Source organism: Notolabrus celidotus, chromosome 23, assembly GCF_009762535.1.
Source record: "Notolabrus celidotus isolate fNotCel1 chromosome 23, fNotCel1.pri, whole genome shotgun sequence".
NCBI classification, from domain to species: Eukaryota; Metazoa; Chordata; class Actinopteri; order Labriformes; family Labridae; genus Notolabrus; species Notolabrus celidotus.
Window position 1 is genome coordinate 10,787,000 of NC_048294.1, and position 22,303 is coordinate 10,809,302.

General features: G+C 39.7%; 1 protein-coding gene across 1 annotated transcript in view; it reads right to left on the reverse strand.

Annotated features, from left to right (window-relative positions):
- The window catches only part of zmp:0000000660 (arf-GAP with Rho-GAP domain, ANK repeat and PH domain-containing protein 2), a 209,934-nt gene that overhangs the window by 139,259 nt on the left and 48,372 nt on the right, over positions 1-22,303 (reverse strand). The window contains 2 exon segments of the mRNA XM_034676822.1: positions 15,032-15,181; positions 15,183-15,226. Of these exon segments, the coding sequence (XP_034532713.1) occupies positions 15,032-15,181; positions 15,183-15,226 (194 nt within the window).

Below are 22,303 nucleotides of genomic sequence, written 5' to 3' on the forward strand. Positions count from 1 at the left end.
TCAAACATGGCATATTCAGAAAGACAAACTTGTGAGACATATTGTCTTTTATTTATTTGACTTTCTGCACTATTTAGCCTGTTGAGAGCCTTAATGTTTCCAATCTGTTAAAGATTGGGTTACTGATGGCAGGTACAATTTAAGTGTCTCTCAGTTGTCCTTTTGACTGAATAGTTGCTGCATTGTGCCTGCAACATTTTTTTTTTTTTTGTATTTTTTCTCTTGAAGAAGTTAGTAAAAAGATGTATTTTTCTAAATTAATGTGATTTTATGGTTCCTTTTTTCCCAGATGATGTAGCACTCACCATAACTAAATTGAAAAATGTACAGAAAATCCATGTGATCGGTATCGGTGATCGGCAGTGATCGGCACTCATGGCTGATCGGTATAGAAATCGGCAGCATAAAATCTGATCGGAGCATCCCTAATTTCAAGTGTTCAACACTACCCCTCCCCACCAGATTTCCGCTCCCCACCCGTAACCCCGTCAACAAAAGATCGTTGTGCATGTTTTACGAGGAAGTAGTGGCTTCCCAGCCAATCAGGGCAACATAGTGAGGCCACCCTCGACCAATCAGGACAGAGGGTCGGGGAGTAGCTCTGATTGGTCCGTGATAACGGGAAAGAAGGGAATAATAACATCGCTTGATACAAAAGCATTGGAAGACACAGATATTTCTTTATTGTGATTAGTCTATAAATTAATAATGGATTGTTCGATAGTCAAATCGAAGGCAGCTGTTGACACAGAAGAGACGTGGATTTTCATACATTAGTCTCTTTTCTAAATATATGTATATAAACAGGGGAGGATAGAGACCATACTGTATGTTATCATTCATTCATTCATTCATGAGTTTTTCCCACCCGTCTGGCTCCCTGCACAGAGAGGGCAAAGCAGTCACCTATACCTAATGACCCTCATCCCATTCAGGCAGCCAATTAGAGAGCTGGGTGTTAGCGGGCGTCCAGCCCTCTCCACTCGTTACCTACCCAATATGTGCCGTGGCCTTCTGCCCTCTCCAATTAATTCACCAAGGATCCAGGAAAGGAGAGAGGGGGTGAGGAAAGAGAGGCATTAGAGGTAAAAATAACTCACCCAATTACAACAGCCGTGGGGTAGGTGGCAATAATGGCTCTGATGAGGGGGGAGAGGGGAAAATGCCCCGGGGCAAAAGTTTGTACGAATATATGATTTTGTGTGCTTGAAGTCTGAGTATCATGAAAGAGCTTTTTCAACTCCAAGAGATGAAAAATCAACTCAAATCAAGAAAAGACACTAAAGTGTGAGGGGGGAAAGGGTTTTCTTTGGCTCTTAAAAATGAATAACCTTAACCTTAAGTGCTGAGTAAACCCCCCTCTGACTATTCCAGCCATGCATCCAATTACAATCTCTTTCAAAGCTTTTCAACCTCTTATTGTATGAGTCAGTCACTCCACAGCACTGAGAAAAAGAAGCCAGATAAGTTTAAAAAAAAACACACACCTACTATCTTCACTTCCACTCATACTTTTAAAGTGTTCAGGCGAAAAAAGGAGACCATCTCACAGAGGAAGGAGGGGTTTAAGAGCACATATTCAATGGAGGCAACAGACTTTGGATTATTTAGAAAAACTGACTGAAGAAGAGAGAGGTCAGGGATAGGTTAGGATGTTGATGCGTGGATGAAAAAGAAGTGGAAATAGACAAATGCCTCAGCTGAATTTATGGAGACAAAGGAGATGCAGAGGCAAGAATTAAATACACTTAAGGAAGACCTGAGCAAAAAAACTATTTTATGCTGAGTTCAATAGTTTAGGTGAAAATAAGAATAAAATTAACTGAGAAATAAGATCTGCGAAGACTTTATGAACCTGGCTGCTGCTTGAGTGGGAAGTGCTGTAGTAATGCGAAGTATTTCAAGAAACAAAGGTCCTGTGGTGGAGTCATTTTTAAATGCTATGTGACACTGCAGATGACGTTTAATATTTAAAGTTGTGCTGTCCATCAATCACATTTAAATTATAAGAATAAAAAGGATAGTCAAAGCAGGTACAAAAGACACTTGTCACATAAAACAGTGTACTTAAAGGTGACATATCACGCTTTTTTCATCAATATATATTGGTCTAAGAGGTCCCCAAAACATGTCTTTAAAGTTTATGCTCAAAAAAACACTTTGAAATCAGATTTTGGCATGCCTGAAGAACCCTCTTCATCAGTCCTCCTCAGAACACTCTGTTTTCTCTCTGACCACGCCCCCTCAGGAAGTGGATGTGCCCTCGGCTCTCTGGCACGTTGATCTAATGTTTACATGTTGGCTGAATATACACGGCTGCTCAGAGATCACGTTACTTCAACCCTCTGAATCTGATCCAGAATCTGATCCTGACGGAGAGGCGCCTGTAGCAGGACCTTTCTGAAGGATTGGTCACAGATTTAGTGTTTCTTGTTGTTTTATTTATCAGTATGTAGACGTGTGTCTTGATACACAGCTACGAACATGTAGCTATGTGGCTATGCTAACTAGCGCTAACACTTATCCATGATAAATAAAAATCATCCACTAGATCTTCAAATCTGCAGACGTGGGGAGTAAAACCGACCTCTGCCAGAAAGGCAGCAAGACCTTTCTGAAGGATTGGTCACAGATTCTGTGTTTCTTGTTGTTTTATTTGTCAGTGTGTCTTGGTACACAGCTACAGCTAAAGCTACAGCTACAGCTATGAACATGTAGCTATGTGGCTATGCTAATTAGCGCTAGCACTTTTCCATCACAAATAAAAATCATCCACTAGATCTTCAAATCTGCAGACGTGGGGAGTAAAACTGACCTTTGTGTTTATTAAGACAGCCTACAACTAGCATGCCTCCCTCCTAAGCTCCTTGTTACCGCACATTTGTGCAGGTAATGAAAAACGGAGGAGGGATTCAGTATTATTTTATATAGTCTATGGGCTGAACAAGCTCCGAGCTCTGACTCCGTGACAGACCGGATATTGTTGTTACGTAACAAAAACACGGAAGTCTGAAACGGCTCGTTTCACACACATTTACAGAAAGGTGTAGAAATCAGAACAGGGGCAGAATGGATTTTTTAATTCTCGGGGGGTTCGTAGACATGCCAGGGACACATATTTCAGGTAGAGAACCATTAAAAAGTCCATTTTGCATGATATGTCACCTTTAAAATTCCTAGATTATCTTTTAGCATTCAGGTATTCTGAAAAGAAGCAAAACTCATCACAAACAGGAGACCTTGATGACTCACTCTTGTGTCACAAACTGTAAAAAAAAAAATGGCCTTGCAGTCTTGGGATGATGTTAATTGTTACAAGGCAGATCTTGAGAGAAGCAAATGAGAAAGAAATTTAATTAAGGAAGAGATTAATTAAATCCTCTGTCGCACTGTTATTGTATACTGAGAGTACCTTCCCCACCAGAGAAGCCTCTACTGTATGTGAATGTTTTTTTAAGTAGGAGGTGAAGTGATGACAAAAGGATGTATGGCAATGATTTCTATGCTGCCAAGACCCTACCGGCAAAACTGGGTTCACGTATAACTAGAGGGGAGCTTAATTACAAACAAGAAAACAATTACAAGTATGCTAATGATCTGGTTCATTAATCATTCAGCTAGTAGAGTGAAAATAACACCTCTGGAGTACCTTCACAGGGTTTTCAGGTAAGTATTGTATTGATTTTTCAGAAAAGAAATGTGATTCAACATAAATATCTGCACTTTCAACTCGTTAAAAAAACAAGGTCTTACATTAGCTTGGACAGCAATCATGAAGTATTTTTCAAATGTAGTGTCGCATGCTGTCTCCCTACACACAAAGACTGAGTTCAAGATAAAAGAGAGAGACAATAACCAACCTAGACCCCACAAAACTGAGGCACTATGATTCATCCAGAACCAAGAGAGATCAACCTTCGCCACTTGCGTGACATTCTTGAAGGACTGAAACAGATTTTCCATGAGCCATTATTTGTGGAGCCAGGGTGTAATTTTAACACTCTCACAGAATTACACTAGAGAATTCTCTATTTTCGAATTTGTGGTAATTTCACGAATTTTTGCGATACCACATTGACAATAACACATTAAAAAAAATGATTCACTGGCATAACTCTCCATTTATCAATCTCCCACAGACATATGACATTTTTAAAAATATGTTATCATGAAAAAACTGAGGAGAGGGATATCTAACTGGGAAGATGAAGTGTCCAGAAAACACGTGTCCGTGAAAGTCATTGAAAATTTGTGGTGACTTGGATTCACATTGCTGTTAATGTAGCAGATTCAAAGCAGCAAGACATTCATTTATTCATCCAAGGTATTTGCACAAAGACGCAGATTTACAATTTTTGTTCTTTTTAATAAAATGTAAAACTACTAAGAATGGGGTTTCGTTAGCGTTAGCTGGTAGTAACGTCCATCAGAGTTGAAATTCTTACTATTAACTGCGTTAGTATGTTAGAACCTGTTTTTTTTTTCACAAAGAAACTGGTGAAGAAGTAATTTCCCAGTCTTTTATTTTCATAAATATTTGTACTTGAAATTCCAAATATGCATACTTCAGCCCCCTTTAACCCTCCTGTTATGTTGCGGGTCAAATTGACCCTTTTTAAAGTCTATTTTAGGCAATATATGCCTTCCAAACCAGCTGAATGCAGCATAAATATATGTGCAACATGTGACAGAAGAGGAGTCTTGTTCATTTATCAACATCACTTCATAAAAAAAATAAAAATAAAAATTTAAAATATAATAAACAAAACTCTAAGTCATGTTAAACCATTTTATTTATATTTAGGGCTTTCCAATGTACATTTTAAAAAAGTTTAAACATTAATTTGAATGAAAAACGAGGGAATTATCCTCATTGAACTATGATCTGTGAGAATTAAAGAACACCAATGGACTAAATCTTGATTAAAATGTTTAGTAATGGAGGTTAAAATTTGATTTTAAAAAATGTGTATTGGGATTTTTTGAGGTTCTGACACTTTTGGATAATTGAATATGCCCCGGGTCAAATTGACCCAGGAACATTATTGCTGTTCCAGAGAAACGAACATAACAGGAAGGTTAAAGAACCCTTGATATATAACTTTCGTGAAATTACAAGACACGAAACTCCATACCTTGGACATAATCCCCAAACAGAATGTTGCTTGTGGCAGGTTCACCATCCTGAGGAGTAATTGTATGTGTGTGTATGTGTGTGTGTGTGTGAGTGACACACTTTGCACACTGTCTGACGTTCTTTACCTCTGTGTTTAAATGACCTCAAACACAGCTTCATCACAGGACTTACAGTCCGTGAGGGATGGGGTAGGGGTGCTGAAGGAGGAGCTGGGAGGATGATGTTTCCAATGGCTCGTTCATCATGTTAGATTAAATACTCCACTCCACTGAACTCGAACGGGGCAACGGTCTACCTCCCTCTCTGCTCTCTTACTCTCCAGCACTCCTTCCTTTTTCTTCCAAACCACCAACGCTCATTTCTCACTCATGACCTCTGCACTGTGGTTCTCCTTCCATCCCTTTTCCCTTCATCTTTCCACTCCTATCTTTTCGTGTCTGTCCCTAAGTCTCTCCATGCTCATTTGCCGCCTCCCTTCCTTTTCTTCTTAAAAACCCAGTGCTACTGCTTGCTGCTGCATTTATGCCGGGGATTTAGCTTGTAAGCTGAAATAATACAATTAATTTGCTCTCTCTCTGATTCTCTCTTTCCCTCCGTTTCTCCCGCTGTCTCAGATCAAGGAAGTGGAAATGCGCTGACAAGGAGTGAAACCCAAAAGAGAATTCTAACAAAGATGTTTGTTCACGCTAATGAAGAAAATAATGAAAGGCAAACAACAAAACTAAAAGAGCGAGCGAAACAAAATGAGAGGCAAGGAGGGATGGAAATGAGTTGGATGCGTGCAGCATTATCAAACATGAACGCAAGTACGTGTGAGGCACTTTAAGAAATAGTATCACTGAGTTTGTGACTATCTTTCCATCTGAGATAGGATATCTTACTGCTGGGACAGGAGGAAGCAGAGAACAGAGTCTCTGTACGTGAGCCGGCACTATCAGGGCCTAATTGGATTTACATCAAATGAGAGAGACTCAAGAGAAACTCTGAGTAAGAGAAAACTTATCTCTTCTTTATTCTACAGTTAAAGGAAGATTTAAGTTATCAAAAAAAGAGTGTATAAGTCTTTAGAAATAGACTCCAAGTACTCACTGTATAGGTTTCCTTTACTTCTTTTTGTCATGTGCCAAAAAAAAAACACGTCTCCACATTCCCTCTCAAAAGAGAAAAGCCCCAAAATGAAGCACGGTGATATTTAAGCATGGTGTCTGAAGGGAACACTTTACTCATTTCATACCTCAATATCAGTGTACTACCAATAAGAAAAACTCAACTTGTTACCTGTACAAATAATACATAATATAGTTAGAGCGAGGGGCGGTTAGCTTAGCAAGGACTAAGACTGGGGCGGCTGTGGCTCAGTGAGTAGAGTCGGTCTTCTATCAATCGGAAGGTTGGCGGTTGGATCCCAGCTCCTGCAGTCACATGCCGAAGTGTCCATGAGCAAGACACTGAACCCCAAATTGCTCCCTCTGTTGTTCAGAGGTGTGTGAATGTGAACGAATGAGATTAGCTAACACTGATGGTCCCTCACTGTAGCAGCCTCTACCATTAGTGAGTGAATGGGTATGAATGGGTGAATGTGACGAGTAGTGTAAAAAGCGCTTTGAATGGTCAGTAAAAACTAGAAAAGCGCTATACAAGTACTAGTGGTGCAACGGATCATCGTTGATCCGTGATCCGTACGGATGCCTCTCCACGGATCGGCACGGACGTGGTCCGCGGATCGGTTGATGAAAAAAGTTGTGCGTGTTCACGTGATGACCGCATGTTCAATCCACACTCACTCGTCAAGCGCAGCTGTTGTCATGGCAAGTGAAGGAGCAGAGGGACTTTGAAACCCTCCTGCATCTTGTAAGTCACATGTATGTGAGCATTTTGGGTTTCCCTGTGAAATACAGTGAATGCTGAATGTGCTTGAGCCACGTTATGAAACTCTGGTCTAGTGGGTGTGCAACAGAGGCCACCCTGGGTCACTTAGAGTCCAATGCTGCAATGAGTGCAATTTTTAACTTTCACTTTCGTTTCTGGAGCAGATCCCATATTGGCACTTTGCCAGCTGTAGGACCCTAGAATGCACGAAAACGGTGTGTTCACAGTTTGCAGCTCAAAGAAAAGTGGACGGTGAAAATCAGCAAATGAAAGAAGAATGGAGTGAAACTTTTGAAGTTCCTCTGCTCCTTCACTTGCCATGCCATGAAATGCAGTGAATGAGGCAGGACTGGGCCCACAGATAGGGTGCTTTGCACATGCAGTACATTTTGAGTTGAATGTTGTTTTTATTTAATGGGCAAAAGTTTACAAGGGTTTTACAAAATAAATGGAGGACAAAGTTATGTTTGTCTTGTCTTCTTTTTTTTTTTCTTTTTTTTTTTTGCTGATCCGAAAAATGATCCGATCCGTGACTCAAAACCGTGATCCGATCCGAACCGTGAGTTTTTTGATCCGTTGCACCCCTAATAAGTACAATGCCAAGTCCATTTGAGATAGGCAGAGAACAGCTAGCTTGTCTCTTGCTGAAGAAAACTAAATAAACATGATAAAACACTTTCACAGCATCTCCAAAGTCCACAAAATAACATGCTTAATGATCATCATTCAGGAATAGTTCAACATAATGCTGAGGGTTACCTGAGATAAATAATGCCAGGAAGGAAGCACAAGTCAAAGGGGTTACAAGCTAGCTAGCACATAAACAGATCATTATGCAAGGCTGGGCCTTTCCAGTCACTCCAAATTCCATGAGTTAACATTTTATGGATTAGCATAGAGAAATAGTTCAACAAAATACTAAGAGTAAGCCAAGCTGAATACATGTGAGTGTAGAGCTAGATCCAAGAGGCTGTTAGGTGTCTTTTGCTAGCTTGCACAAATATATAAAGACAACAGCTAGCCTGGCTCATTCCACAGTTAAATATACATCTGAATGAATTGTCCAACTCCATTCGATCTGCAGAGTCCCTCTCTACTTTCAAAAGACAGCTAAAGACCCAGCTCTTTAGGAAGCACTATGCACTTAGCTAGACTGTTCTCCACTGTTGTCCCCAGTGGCAGATCATGTCTTCCAGCTACAGTTGACTCACACTGTCCTGCTCCACTCTGAGAATCTGTGTTCAGCTCTGGAGTGACCCAGCACTTGGTACTTTTGTAATTATTGTGGTGATGACAAGTTAATTGTTGATGATGATAATGGAAGGTCTTAAATTATTTGCTTGCTTCATTGTAGATGTTCCTTATTTAAAATTGACTTGAAGCACTTTGTTACTCTTACTGATCTTGTTTCCTCTTGTCTAGATCTTTGCTTGTGTTTCTCTTGTTCTTGTTTGTACGTCGTTTTGGATAAAAGCGTCTGCTAAATGACAGTGTAACATTGTAACATTGTAACATCTCCAGGTTCCTAGAGCATAGACTGTAAAAAATATGGACATAGTATCCGTGACGTCACCCATCTGTTCCTGAGAGCTGTTTTGAAGCAAATCGACGGCAGCAGCCATATTGGTAATGCGGAACTCAACTAGGCAGAGTGTGACGTAGTGTGAGTCTCTTAGCCAATGGCTGTGTGTTCCCGACCGGGAGTCACGTCAGTCATGTCCTTATTTGGGCAAAACTCATAATCTTAATATCTTCTTAACCGTCATGTTAGAAAAAAATTCACCACCGTACAGTGTGTGCCATTAGAGAGATTAGCGTTGTAGGGCCAAGCCGTTTTTTGAACCAGGCTGTAAACATGTTTATTAATGCTGCAAAGATCGTCTTTTTCCCATTCATATCTATGTGGTTTCCAGTGTTTCTGCAGCCAGCCTCAAGCAGATTTTCGATGTATTGCAGTTTATATCACTTCCGCATTGGCTTCATCGTTTGAGACCGGAGTTTGCCGCTTGTCCTAGAATTAATTCAGAGCTGGGAAGATCTGCTTTTGGCTTTTTTGCACCATCTGCGTGGAACTCACTTCAATGCACTTTAAAAATGAATGCACTGGTTTCTTTTAGTCATTTTAAAACCTTAGTTGTAAACTTTTTAAACTCTGACTTTGTGTTAACATTACTTTTAAATTAATGTCTGTTTTAAATTGATTATCATTATTTTAAGGCTTTATCTTTTATTTGCTTGTCATGCATTTAAATGTTTCTTTTATACGCTTGACGTCATTGTAAATGAGGGCTTTGCTCTCAGTGAATAAAGGTCACAGAACCCCAAATTCTACATGTTAATACTTTCTTTGAATAGACAGTCAGGAATCATTTAGCGTAACACTGAGTTAGCTTAGCTAAGTGTGGCGCAATAGTTATGCTGCCGTTAGCTAGCATACAGATTTGGAAGCAACAGCTAGCCACCACTTTTCAAAGTTACAAAATACAGCTGCAACTTGAAAGCTCACTCATTCATGATTTGTATTTAGTATTTAAATGCTGTCTACAAATATATACGTAATGATGACATGTTCTTGGTTTTAAGGGGAGTTATTGTATGCAGCTATTTATTTGCAACACTGACTAAGTTAGCTTGGCATGAATCTAAGTGAAGAAAGAAACAGCTATGACAATACAAAGACTTAAAAACAACATCCTTGTACACCTCCAAAATTCATTTATTAGCTTGTTCAATTCAATCCAAATCCATCACAGCTTTTTCATGAACAGCTGGGTATATAAAGCTATAGCAAAGTGCTTGAAAGTTGTCTTTATCTACCTGTTCATCCCCTGCCAAGAAAGCAAAAGAGTACATTTCCTTTAACATTGAAGTATTCCTCTTACGTGACATCTCTTGGGCACATCAACTTGGAGTTGGAGGCTACACTTGTTTTATAGAAAATCTTTGTAAGAAACTGAAGAGTTGAGAACACATGGGCTTTCACTTGTTAGGAACAAGTGTTTTTTACACAGTTTGACCCATACTAGGGACTAAAAGTCTGGAGATCTCATCCTCTGCTTTAGGTCGATTTCATCATCTAATCAATTCTGTCAATATTTGCTGGAAGTAAAGCTCAAGCTTCCAACACCAAGGTAGAAAACTGCAGGAGAACTGAGGCGAGGACAAAACAAACCTTTTTGAAACAATGTGTTGAAAATGTACGTTAATGTTCTTGCTTTGAATGCAGAGAATGTTACTTGAGAACGGTGAGAATTAATCAATGAAAAAAGATCATCAGAGTATAAATAAGAATAGCTTAAATGACTCATAATAGATAATCAAACGCCTGGTTAGTAATGTGAACTGTTGTTGCCTTAATATTTACTGAAGGCACTGGATGTATTCAAAGAGATTACATGTTAATGAATTAACTTATTTGTGTTGTTGTGAAAGACGCTCAGTTTTTTCCCTACATTTGTAAGTTAATATTTTTTCATTTATACAACAATAATTCAGTTTGATATAATTATCTAAAAGCAGATCAAATCTGTTTATTTTTTGAATATATTTTAATTAAAGGTGACATATCACGCTTTTTTCATCAATATATATTGGTCTAAGAGGTCCCCAAAACATGTCTTTAAAGTTTATGCTCAAAAAAAACACTTTGAAATCAGATTTTGGTCTGCCTGAAAAGCCCTCTTCTTCATTCCTCATCAGAACACTCTGTTTTCCCTCTGACCACGCCCCCTCAGGAAGTGGATGTGCCTCGGCTGTCCAGCACGTTGATCTAATGTTTACATGTTAGCTGAATATACACGGCTGCTCAGAGATCACGTTACTTCAACCCTCTGAATCTGATCCAGAATCTGATCCTGACGTAGAGGCGCCTGTAGCAGGACCTTTCTGAAGGATTGGTCACAGATTTAGTGTTTCTTGTTGTTTTATTTATCAGTATGTCGACGTGTGTCTTGGTACACAGCTACAACTACAGCTACAGCTATGAACATGTAGCTATGTGGCTATGCTAATTAGCGCTAGCACTTATCCATGACAAATAAAAATCATCCACTAGATCTTCCAATCTGCAGACGTGGGGAGTTAAACCGACCTTTGTGTTTATTAAGACAGCCTACAACTAGCATGCCTCCCTCCTAAGCTCCTTGTTAGCACACATGTGTGCAGGTAATGAAAAACGGAGAGAGGATTCAGTATTATTTTATACAGTCTATGGGCTGAACAAGCTCCGAGCTCTGACTCCGTGACAGACCGGATATTGTTGTTACGTAACAAAAACACGGAAGTCTGAAACGGCTCGTTTCACACACATTTACAGAAAGGTGGAGAAATCAAAACAGGGGCAGAATGGATTTTTTTCATTCTCGGGGGGTTTGTAGACATGCCAGGGACACATATTTCAGGTAGAGAACCATTAAAAAGTCAATTTTGCATGATATGTCACCTTTAATGGAAAATGCATTTCAATATGTGTACATTTATTTTCTAATAGTTATTCATGATGACATTTTGATATTTTTTTTAACCTTTTTTTGTGCTAGTTAGTTATTTAAAGATCTTGGTTTAATTAATTTAATTTGAGTTGATTTGATTAGGACAATGCACATTAATTAACATTTCAACAGTATGCCTCAATGTAAATATGCCAGAGTTAGCATAATAGCTACATTTCATCCGTAGTCCTAAGGCAGGTACTCACATAAAACATACAACAACAAGTTTTAAAATGACAGGATGTCACAAGACAGTTAACAGGACACTACACGAACTAACTTACAAACAGATTTTACATACAAAACATTTGTGACATTATAGTGTGACTAGTTTGGTGGAAAATCCACCTGTCAAATGTACCACGCAATTACATTAAGTAACTCATAGAATGCACTAATACTAAGTGTAATAAGGCACATATTACACTGTAATATGCTGCTTCAATTTTCTGCAGTGCTGATGGCAACAGTGTCACTCAAAAGAAATAAGTATTAAACATAGAGCAGATGAAATCCCCAGGAAACAACATTTAGAATTAGTTAAAATAAGTCAAAAACCACGTGTTGAACTGTTGACATCCATCCTCAAAACTACTGTCACAGAGAGGTTTGCTAAAACCACAAAGTGCCTATGTGCTTGCATTCTTAAGATACTCAAACCCACAAATAAACCCACAGATTGCTCTGTCAACAAAAACAGAACACAGAACACATGCATTCTCCGAACAGCAAACCGAGGCCATTTGCCGTTCTACAATGAAGTAACAAATGAACAAATACCAAAATGTAAGAACAAACTCAAAAGCCGAGTGGATGAAACTAAAAAGACAACTTTTCTACTTAGCTGCTTGTGTGAAATTTATCCTCAAGCTGGGGCCACAGCCGTGGAATAATGAGACACTAAAAAGGTGCCTTGTGGGAAGAGAAGGACTGAGGGTTACAGTAACAGGAACTCAAAGTCACAATATCTAAACTATATTAAAGATAAAAAAGGTTACCCTAGCAAACGAGTCACTGTTAGGGTTTATATTTCCTCTATAGGTCACAGCAGGTTGAACTGGAGGGGCATTTTAGCCAATTAGGGAAGACTTTTGGCCAAAAAACATCAAACAGTTGAACCAAAGGGGCACTTGGTCCGACCAGAGAGGCATCGGCATGATACTTGGAAGTGTCTCTTCAGGGCAGGAAAATTTGAGCTGAACAAAGGGTGAATTGGCACAGAGAGCAGAAAGGCCACTGTCAGAGAGCTACTGCCTGACTGGGTTGTGCTGAACTACTTTTAAAGTTGATGAGAGGAGCAGGGCTGGATTGTGAACCGGGCAAAGATGGAAACTCTCTTCAATCATTATAACTCACCCGTGAAGTAGTAATTATGCAAAACGCAGGCTTCCTTTGTTTCATCTCGACTGGATTATTGCAATTCTCTATTCCCCTGTCTCAGCAACACTTTTATGAATGACTTACAAGTGGTTCAAAATGATGCATTGTATCGGGTTTTGTCTCGCCCTGTCAGGATTCTATTACACATAACCTGCTCACTATACATTATTCCATACATAGTGGACAACCTGTTCACTGAATATTATCCTGACAATTATACTTGTATTTGCCTAAAGGCTGGTTTATACTTCTGTGTCGCCCCCAGCAACAGGGGCTGATGCAGACATGAGCACTACATACTTGTGTGTTGTTGTTTTTTTTATATAAGTTCTATTTTGGGGCTTTTTCACCTTTATTGATAGGACAGCTGAAGAGAGACAAGAAACGTGGAGAGTAGAGAGTGGGGTAGGACATGCAGCAAATGGTCGAACGGCTGGGAGTTGAATCGGCGACCTCTGCGACGAGGACTATGGCCTCGATACGTGGGGCACTTAGACCGCTAGGCCACCAGCGCCCCAACTTGTGCACTGTTGTGTCCGTGTCGCGCAGCAATACTCAGCCAGAACGCTTGAGGGGCAGTGTGATCTCTCTGATAGTCAGGTCACCTGTTTCTGGCCCCGCTACGTTTTCTGCTTGCAATCACAGGGTTTGCGGTCCACGTCGATTGGACCATGTAGTTATTATATGTAGTTACTTTTAAGATTAAAGCACTACATGGACTTGCCCCTCTATATGCTGTATCTCTGAGCCTTTATCCCCCTACAAACCTAGTCGCAGTCTGAGATCCTCTGGCAGTTCTCTGTTAGTTGTTCCAAGGACCCGACTGAAAACCAAAGGGGACAGGGCGTTTTCAGTCAGGGCTCCTTCACTCTGGAAGAGCCTGCCAGAGGAGATCAGACTTACAGAGTCAGTCCCGTGTTTTATGTCATTACTCAAGACACATGTTTACAGGAAAGCTTTTATTGTGTGATTTAATTTCATTTTTGCTCTGATTTTAAGGGTCTGCATTATACGTTTGAATGTTTTTTTAGGTTCTATTTCATTTTGCTTTGCACTTCTTCTTGTTTTTATTGCCCACTGTAAAGCAAATTGTTACTTGTATTGAAAAGTGCTATAAATAAAGTATTATTTTAATTATTATTATTATTATTATAATTTTGGAGGAGGTGTGCTTCGGCTATGTGCGTAGGCCTCTGCGTAGGTAAGGAACTACGCAGATCTACGGCGTGGGCTACGCAGTCGATTCAACGCAGAAGTATAAATCAGGCTTAAGAGATAAATCCTTACACTAAATAAATCTGGGATTTCAAAGTATCTTAAGTTCTTCCGGTAGAAAAAATACTCCATTAGATTCTACAGTTAGAGCACCACCTAAAGCAAAGGCTAACTCTGTAGCTTTCTGATTGAGTTTTTCTTCCTCGGCACTGTCAGTTTGTGATATTTTCATTGACATTCACCAGATATTAAAAACTGTCATATCCTACACAAATCCCTGAGCGTGTTATCTTTGTTTGCCATCTTCAATTCTGTTAACTTCCCTATAATATTCTAGAGTTTTTATATATCAATCACCTCAAATTTTTTTAGGTTTTTTGTCTGCCTTTTAGACACTTTTTTTCACCCAACGAATAAATATCCAGACGTCAAATTTACTAGACTTTTTCTGTGGATTGATATGAATGCATTTGGTTTGCAATAGAGCTGTATCCATCTTATCTTCACAGCAAGTGTCTGCTATTAGAAAACAGACCTCAAAATGCTGTTATTAACTTATCAGAATTAAGTATTTAACTCAGTCATGTAATAATCATTAATAATGAACGTCCTTTTCCCCCTCTGATCTTAATGAGAATATTCTGAAAGTTTATAGTTGTACATGTGAGTTTGATATTCACAGCTGCATCAGTAAGTTGTCTACCCCCAGTCATTCCTGTGTGCTATCCTGCTCGTAGCAACCTAAAATAGAGCACAATATGTGAAGTATTTTTAAATATATTTACTTTTCCATTACACATTCATGAACTTCTCAATATCTTTCATGAATATCTCCATCTCTGCCTCATCTGCTTCAAGTGCTCTCTGATTATTATCCCACTTTCTTCCAACAGGAAGCTGTCATTCTGTAGAGAGGATGTCCCAGCGGTGTTAGAAGTACCTGTTCTGTTTTGCAGAGCCTGACTTTACTCCCCACCAGGGACACCAGCACTCTGCCTTTGTAACCACGGAGCTCCAGCAAGCCCCGCTTGTTTGCAGAGGAGGGGCGGGGGAGGCTGTCGGAGCGCTTCTGGGAGCCGCAGGCGGGGGGGGCGCGTGGCCGTCTGAAGAGTTTCCATCCACTCCTGGCGCTCCCCTGTGGACACGTGCATGAGTGAGAGACAGAAACGGAGGAAAAGAGAGATGGATAGTGCGTGTGGGTACAACTGTGAACGTGTGGAAGAGAATGAAAGAAGGAGCGGACCAGAAAAGAGAACTGCACAAAGAGATATCAGGGCATCTTAAAGTCTTTGAACCATAGCGTTAATTCATCATTTTTTACTGCATAACACTGGCTTTTTGGCTCCTAACGCCTCATTTCATACTGATACAGAACATTCTGGTCTTCAGGATAAGTAATTGAAACACAGTATGAGCTATGATTGGTAAAAATTAACTTAGCCCCTAGAAAAAGAATATCCTGCAAAGCTGAAAAGTGCAAAGTCTAGCACAAGAGATATAGATAGCTGCCACACTGAGATTTGCAAGCCTCAGGCTAAATTTGGCGAGACTCCAACAAACTACCTAATTAAAGATATAGCTGGAGAAAGAGTTTCTGATGACACTCAGCCACAGTTCTGTGAATTTGCAAGTTTTACTAAACCTCAGGAACAAATTAAGGAAAAAGTCAGAGACAGGTGTGAATTCTGTTCGCACAGAGATGTTTATTTTAGCTGTAAAGGTGTTATAACTTTGATTGGTGTGATAAAAGTGTGCAGCTGTCCTCATCATACTTTAAGTTCTATAACAGCATAAATACAGTTTTGTAAAATGTGGCAGATTTGTTGGCAATTTTAAAACAATGAATTATCTTATTTATATAGAAGCATGGTTCTCACATCTAGCCAACAACCATCCACTCTACCAAGCTGAAATTATAAACGTCGCTGGTAGAATTTCTTTCGCTGTAGCTTGCTTGGTAGCTAGCTAACAAAGCTATTGTTAACTCCACAAATTGTCAATCGGGGTTTTTGATGGGAAAAGTGGGGAAAAAAACACAATAAGAAATACTACTTGAAAGCTAAATTAATAATAGGATTCTAACATGATAGTATGTTTACTAGCTAAGGCTTTAGTTAATATCCTGGCAAATGTTAGCATCATCTTGTGTTGTTCCCAAGCTGCAACCTCCGGTCTCAAACTATGAAGCCCATGCGGAAGTGTTATAAACTGCAATTCATCGAGAATCCACTTGAGGCTGACTGCAAAACACCGGAAACCACATAGACACCAATTTAAAAAAAGACGCTCTTTGCAGCATTAATAAACATGTTTACAGCCTGTTTCAAAAAACGGCTTGGCTCTAAGAAGCTAATTTCTCTATCGGCACACACTGTACGGGGGGTGAATTTTTTTCTGACGCGACGGATCAGAAGATATTAAGATTACGAGTTTTTGCCCAAATGGAGTGCCTGCAAGCTAGTTCAGGCAGACAACTCCAGCTGCGCTCATTCATACTGACATGTCATCATCCTCTATCAGCTGATCTCAACATCCTCTCATTGGCGGTCTATTTAAGCTGCAAGTGCTCCTGCTGTCCTGCTCAGTGCTGTGTGAAAACTTTGTATCCACCTCCTCCCCGGCATCCACCTGCGGGCTCAGAGGGGGGTTAGTCCTATCTCATTACTCCTAAATGTCTGCATTTAAATAATCTACGAGGAGTAATGAGGTTCGGAGCCCATACGCCAAACACAAAACTGTATGCTGCAATAAACTTATCTTACGTAAACGTGAGTTGTCTGACTGAAATAGGGACATGATTGACTTGACTCCGGGACGGGAACACATAGCTGTTGGCTAGGAGGCTCGAAGCCCGCCTCTTTACGTCACACTATGCCTGGCTGAGTTCCTCATTTCCAATATGGCTGCCGCCGTCGATTGGCTTCAAAACAGCACTCAGGAACAGACAGGTGACGTCACGGATACTACGTCCATTATTTATACAGTCTATGGTTATTCCATGTGTAGGACATATGAAACAACACTGTTCTTTTTACTTGCAGTGTAAAGATAGTAACTAGATAGTAGTAATTTGCTAGAACTAACTAGCTAGTTCCCTCGTTCCCGTTATGATGGACCAATCATAGCTAATCTCCAATCCTCCATTCTGATTGGTCTTCAGCTGTCATATCAAATAAAGGCAAAAAGGCCAAAAATATAAATTAAAGACAATTACAATTAAAGAAATTCTAAGAAAAAAATAAATAAAATATATATACACTGTGGGGGGTTTTAAAGTAAACTACAACCCTGAAGACTAATGAAGATAGTTACATAAAATGCTAATCCTTGTCACTGGAAATAACACTAGGTAAATACAGCTAGCAGTAAGCTAGTCAGCCATGTTTACTAAAGTTTGCAGATTATGTTTGAGCAAACAAACTTCAATTTAATGTACATTCCTTACTTTTTTGCTCTAGTTTTGGTTTTGAAAAGGCACAAAACCAAACTCAGAATCTCAACTGGACAGCCCAATGTACATGGAGAAACTAAAAGCGTGTCTAGCCAGCGGGGCCAAGTGTAAGCTTAAACAGATGGTTGGATCATCTCTTTCATGGCTTTCCTCTTACTTGCCCTACACATGTCTAGTATCTCCCAACAAAACTTGTCCTTGAGTAGGACACTGAATCTCAAGCTTCTTTGTGTAATCACCCTGGATTACCGCACAGCTGAACTGTTCAAATGGTGCCACGCATCATGTTCTATCCAACGTTTACATTCAAAGAGACACACTCAAAAGGCGGCTCAGTTATTTTCCTCCTTCCCTTTTCAAACAGACATAAAAGAAGACATGAAGCTGGCGCTGTAAAGCCCATTCCCTCACCACCCAAGACACTGTGCTATCAAAGCCAACAAAGCAGAAACACAAGATACTAAAGGATTGTAAATACAAGCACGAATGCGCACATCACAGGTCCAAAGCAGCACCCGCTGTGGTAACTGTTTAGTAAAAGACAGAGAGACAAGGAATGAAAACCAAAATCACTGTAAACCTATATTACAACTAAGCCATCCAACCTGGAAATCTGAGATCCATCCATCCAAACCTGTTCAGCCATTGACTCAGTGTCTAAAATTTTTTTCTTTTTTCTAAAATTGTGCCAGTTTTTGATACCAATGGATTTAAGCAAACATGGAAATCGTATGAGAAAACCAGACAATTCCAACTCTGTATTTCCCAATGATTCCTGTGTTTTTCTTGAAATATTCAGCATCTCAATTCACTGTTACATTATACCTCCAATGTTATGCTTATCATGAGCCAGTTCTCTCCCAAAAGAAGAAGGACCATCAACACACCACTCATGTCTCCCAAATCAATTTTAACATTAGCTGTGTAGGCTAAGGACACATAGGGAAATGGTAGTAGGAGGTTGAGAATTTGTACTGATGACGCTTGCCAATTTGAGAACAGAGAGAATAATGCCTTTGTGATACGTTATTGACCTCCAGAATCTTCTCTATTTTCCCACAGCTCATCAAAAGAACAAAAAGGCTTTGAGCTGGGAGAGACTCTTTGTCTTGCTCAAAGCAAAAAAGAACTCCATGTACTGGACCAGTGACAAAGAGATTCATTGGACATCTTCTTAGGCAGATGACAAAGCAACATTTACACATGTTTACCTTGTAGCCAAGGAAGACCTCGAAGACCTCTAAATAACAGGGACTAAACATGTCATTATCCTCCAGTTTTCTTCAATGCTGCTGCCACCACTATATGATCCTGGAAACGTAAATGTGGATGGAGTAAAGGGACCAATATGGACGACAATTTCCCTTCTTTGGGGAAACACTGGGTAATGCAAAAGTACAAATCAAGACAATAAAAACCAAATCGAGACACTGTCTGTCTTTGACATTGAAAGAAGAAGACAAACTGGTTGATCAAACCATTTTAGCCAAAGGAGTAAGGACTGCCATGATTACTTGTTTTATTTGAATGTAACTGTCACATTTTGGGATTAGAAACCGATTTTCTAAAAATATTATAGGTGACATATCACACTTTTTTCATCAATATATATTGGTCTAAGAAGTCCCCAAAACTTGTCTTTAAAGTTTATGCTCAAAAAAACACTTTGAAATCAGATTTTGGTCTGCCTGAAAAGCCCTCTTCTTCAGTCCTCCTCAGAACACTCTGTTTTCTCTCTGACCACGCCCCCTCAGGAAGTGGATGTGCCTCGGCTCTCCAGCACGTTGATCTAATGTTTACATGTTGGCTGAATATACTCGGCTGCTCAGAGATCACGTTACTTCAACCCTCTGAATCTGATCCAGAATCTGATCCTGACGGAGAGGCGCCTGTAGCAGGACCTTTCTGAAGGATTGGTCACAGATTTAGTGTTGTTTTATTTATCAGTATGTAGACGTGTGTCTTGGTACACAGCTACGAACATGTAGCTATGTGGCTATGCTAACTAGCGCTAGCACTTATCCATGATAAATAAAAATCATCCACTACATCTTCAAATCTGCAGACGTGGAGAGTAAAACCGACCTTTGTCAGAAAGGCAGCAGGACCTTTTCTGAAGGATTGGTCACAGATTTAGTGTTTCTTGTTGTTTTATTTGTCAGTATGTCGACGTGTGTCTTGGTACACAGCTACAGCTACGACATGTAGCTATGTAGCTATGCTAACTAGCGCTAGCACTTATCCATGATAAATAAAAATCATCCACTAGATCTTCAAATCTGCAGACGTGGGGAGTAAAACCGACCTTTGTGTTTATTAAGACAGCCTACAACTAGCATGCCTCCCTCCTAAGCTCCTTGTAAGCACACATTTGTGCAGGTAATGAAAAACGGAGGAGGGATTCAGTATTATTTTATACAGTCTATGGGCTGAACAAGCTCTGAGCTCTGACTCCGTGACAGACCGGATATTGTTGTTACGTAACAAAAACACTGAAGTCTGAAACGGCTCGTTTCACACACATTTACAGAAAGGTGGAGAAATCAAAACGGGGGCAGAATGGATTTTTTTCATTCTCGGGGGGTTTGTAGACATGCCAGGGAAACATATTTCAGGTAGAAAACCATTAAAAAGTCAATTTTGCATGATATGTCACCTTTAATATATGAGAAATATAACAAAGGAAAAATGACTGAAACATTCTTTAACATAATAATTATTTGGCAATATTATCAGTATACAAGGAATTATTGAGTAGATGCAATCTATTTTTGAAACCAAAGGAAACTAATCGTATCACCCTAGAACTTTAAGGTCTTCATGGAGAGAGCTGCTGGTCTCTTAAAAGACTTTGACCGAGGTCTGAGTGGGCTCTGGGACCTTGTCAGGAAAGGTCTGGGTTAAGAGCTTTGTACTGTATTTATCTGTGTTCATGGTCCTCTGCGAGGACACTCTTCCGTATTGTTGTCTACCTGCTGCTGGTATAACTGCTATTCAGCCTCCTAGATGTTTTGTTGTATACCTGAACTCACCCATCATGAATTGGTTATGAATTATCATGTAACCCCCCACCAGTGTTGTGTCCAGTGTTGTGGTGTCTCCTATTATATTGTATCTTATCTTTCCTATGTCTGTTATTGTTTTGTCTTATGTCTCTGTGTACTTGCATTTTTGAAAAAACTAAATTAGAAAAAAAAGAAAAAGGTCTTCAAGGGTCTGCTTGAACTGCAATAAGTTAGTTAATCAATGGGTCAGTCAATCACAAGTTGATAACTTTCTTGATAAGAAAATGATTGTTCGAGCAATATTGAAAAATTACGATGTAATGCCCTACTGTCATACCAATGTGACAGATTTTGGATCACTTCCTTAGAAAAAAGACTTTTGATAACTTCCCCATGGACTATGGAAAAAAATCACAATTGCTGCTTTCTGGCATTTCATAGACAACATTACTAAATGATAACTCAAGAATAAATAAGCAGATTGATAATGAAAATAACGGTTCCCAGAGGGTACATTTCACACTTATCTTTGTTAATGAGTGGCTCATCATGCTGCCTTATGTGTCAGTGTTATCCCTTAATTCAAGCCTGTTTGGTTTGAGCGTTTCTTAGATCCAGTTTAATTACCCTCAGGTCTACTGGGATTAAGTTTGACTGTCCTTCAGCGTTTTTTCCTAGTTGATTTATGCAAGGCCCCAGAAAGGTTTTTAACAGGTCATTGCAGAGTGAAATTGGGACATGTGGAACTTAGGTTTACAAGTATCCTAATTTGTCTTAAAAGGCAGAAAACCTTAAATACAGGCAGAAAATTCAAGCGTCCAGGGCCTGGAAAGCTCTGTCTTTACGAGGGCTGAGGTGTGTACGTGAAACAGTAAATGCAACATGTTTGACCTGAGTGGGTGAGTTGCCTGGTAGGGGTGAAGGAGCTCTGACAAATATTCTGGAGCCTGACTGTGTAGGGATCTGTAAGTAAGTGAAAGAATTTTAAACTGGATTCTATAAGTGACGGGGAGCCAGTGAAGGGGTGATGTGAGCCTGTTTGTTTGACCTTGTTCATAGTCCAGCTGCTGCGTTCTGCACTAACTGAAGGGGATTGAGGACAGACATGCTGAGGAGAGAAAAAAAGGGAGGTGCAATAGTCAATGAGTGTTTAAATGAAAGTATGTATTGACAATCCAAGTTCAGGGGCGCACCGTATCTTATCGCACCGTTTCATATCTTATCGTATCCTATCACATCGTATCTTATCGTACCCTATCATATCACATCATATCGTATCACACCGTATCTTATCGTACCGTATCTTATCGTACCCTATCATATCACACCGTATCGTATCGCACCGTATCTTATCGTACCGTATCATATCTTATCGTATCCTATCACTTCATATCTTATCGTACTCTATCATATCACATCATATCGTATCACACCGTATCGTATCGCACCGTATCATATCACATCATATCGTATCACACCGTATCGTATCGCACCGTATCATATCACATCATATCGTATCACACCGTATCGTATCGCACCGTATCTTATCGCATTGTATCACATCGTATCTTACCGTATCCTATCACATCGTACTACATCCTACCCTATCATATCATATCAAATCAAACCGTATCGTATCACACCATATTGCATCGCACTGTATCGTATCGCACCGTATCACACCTTATTGTATCACATGGTATCGTATCCTATCACATCGTACCTTATCAATTGGTATCACATCGTATCGCACCGT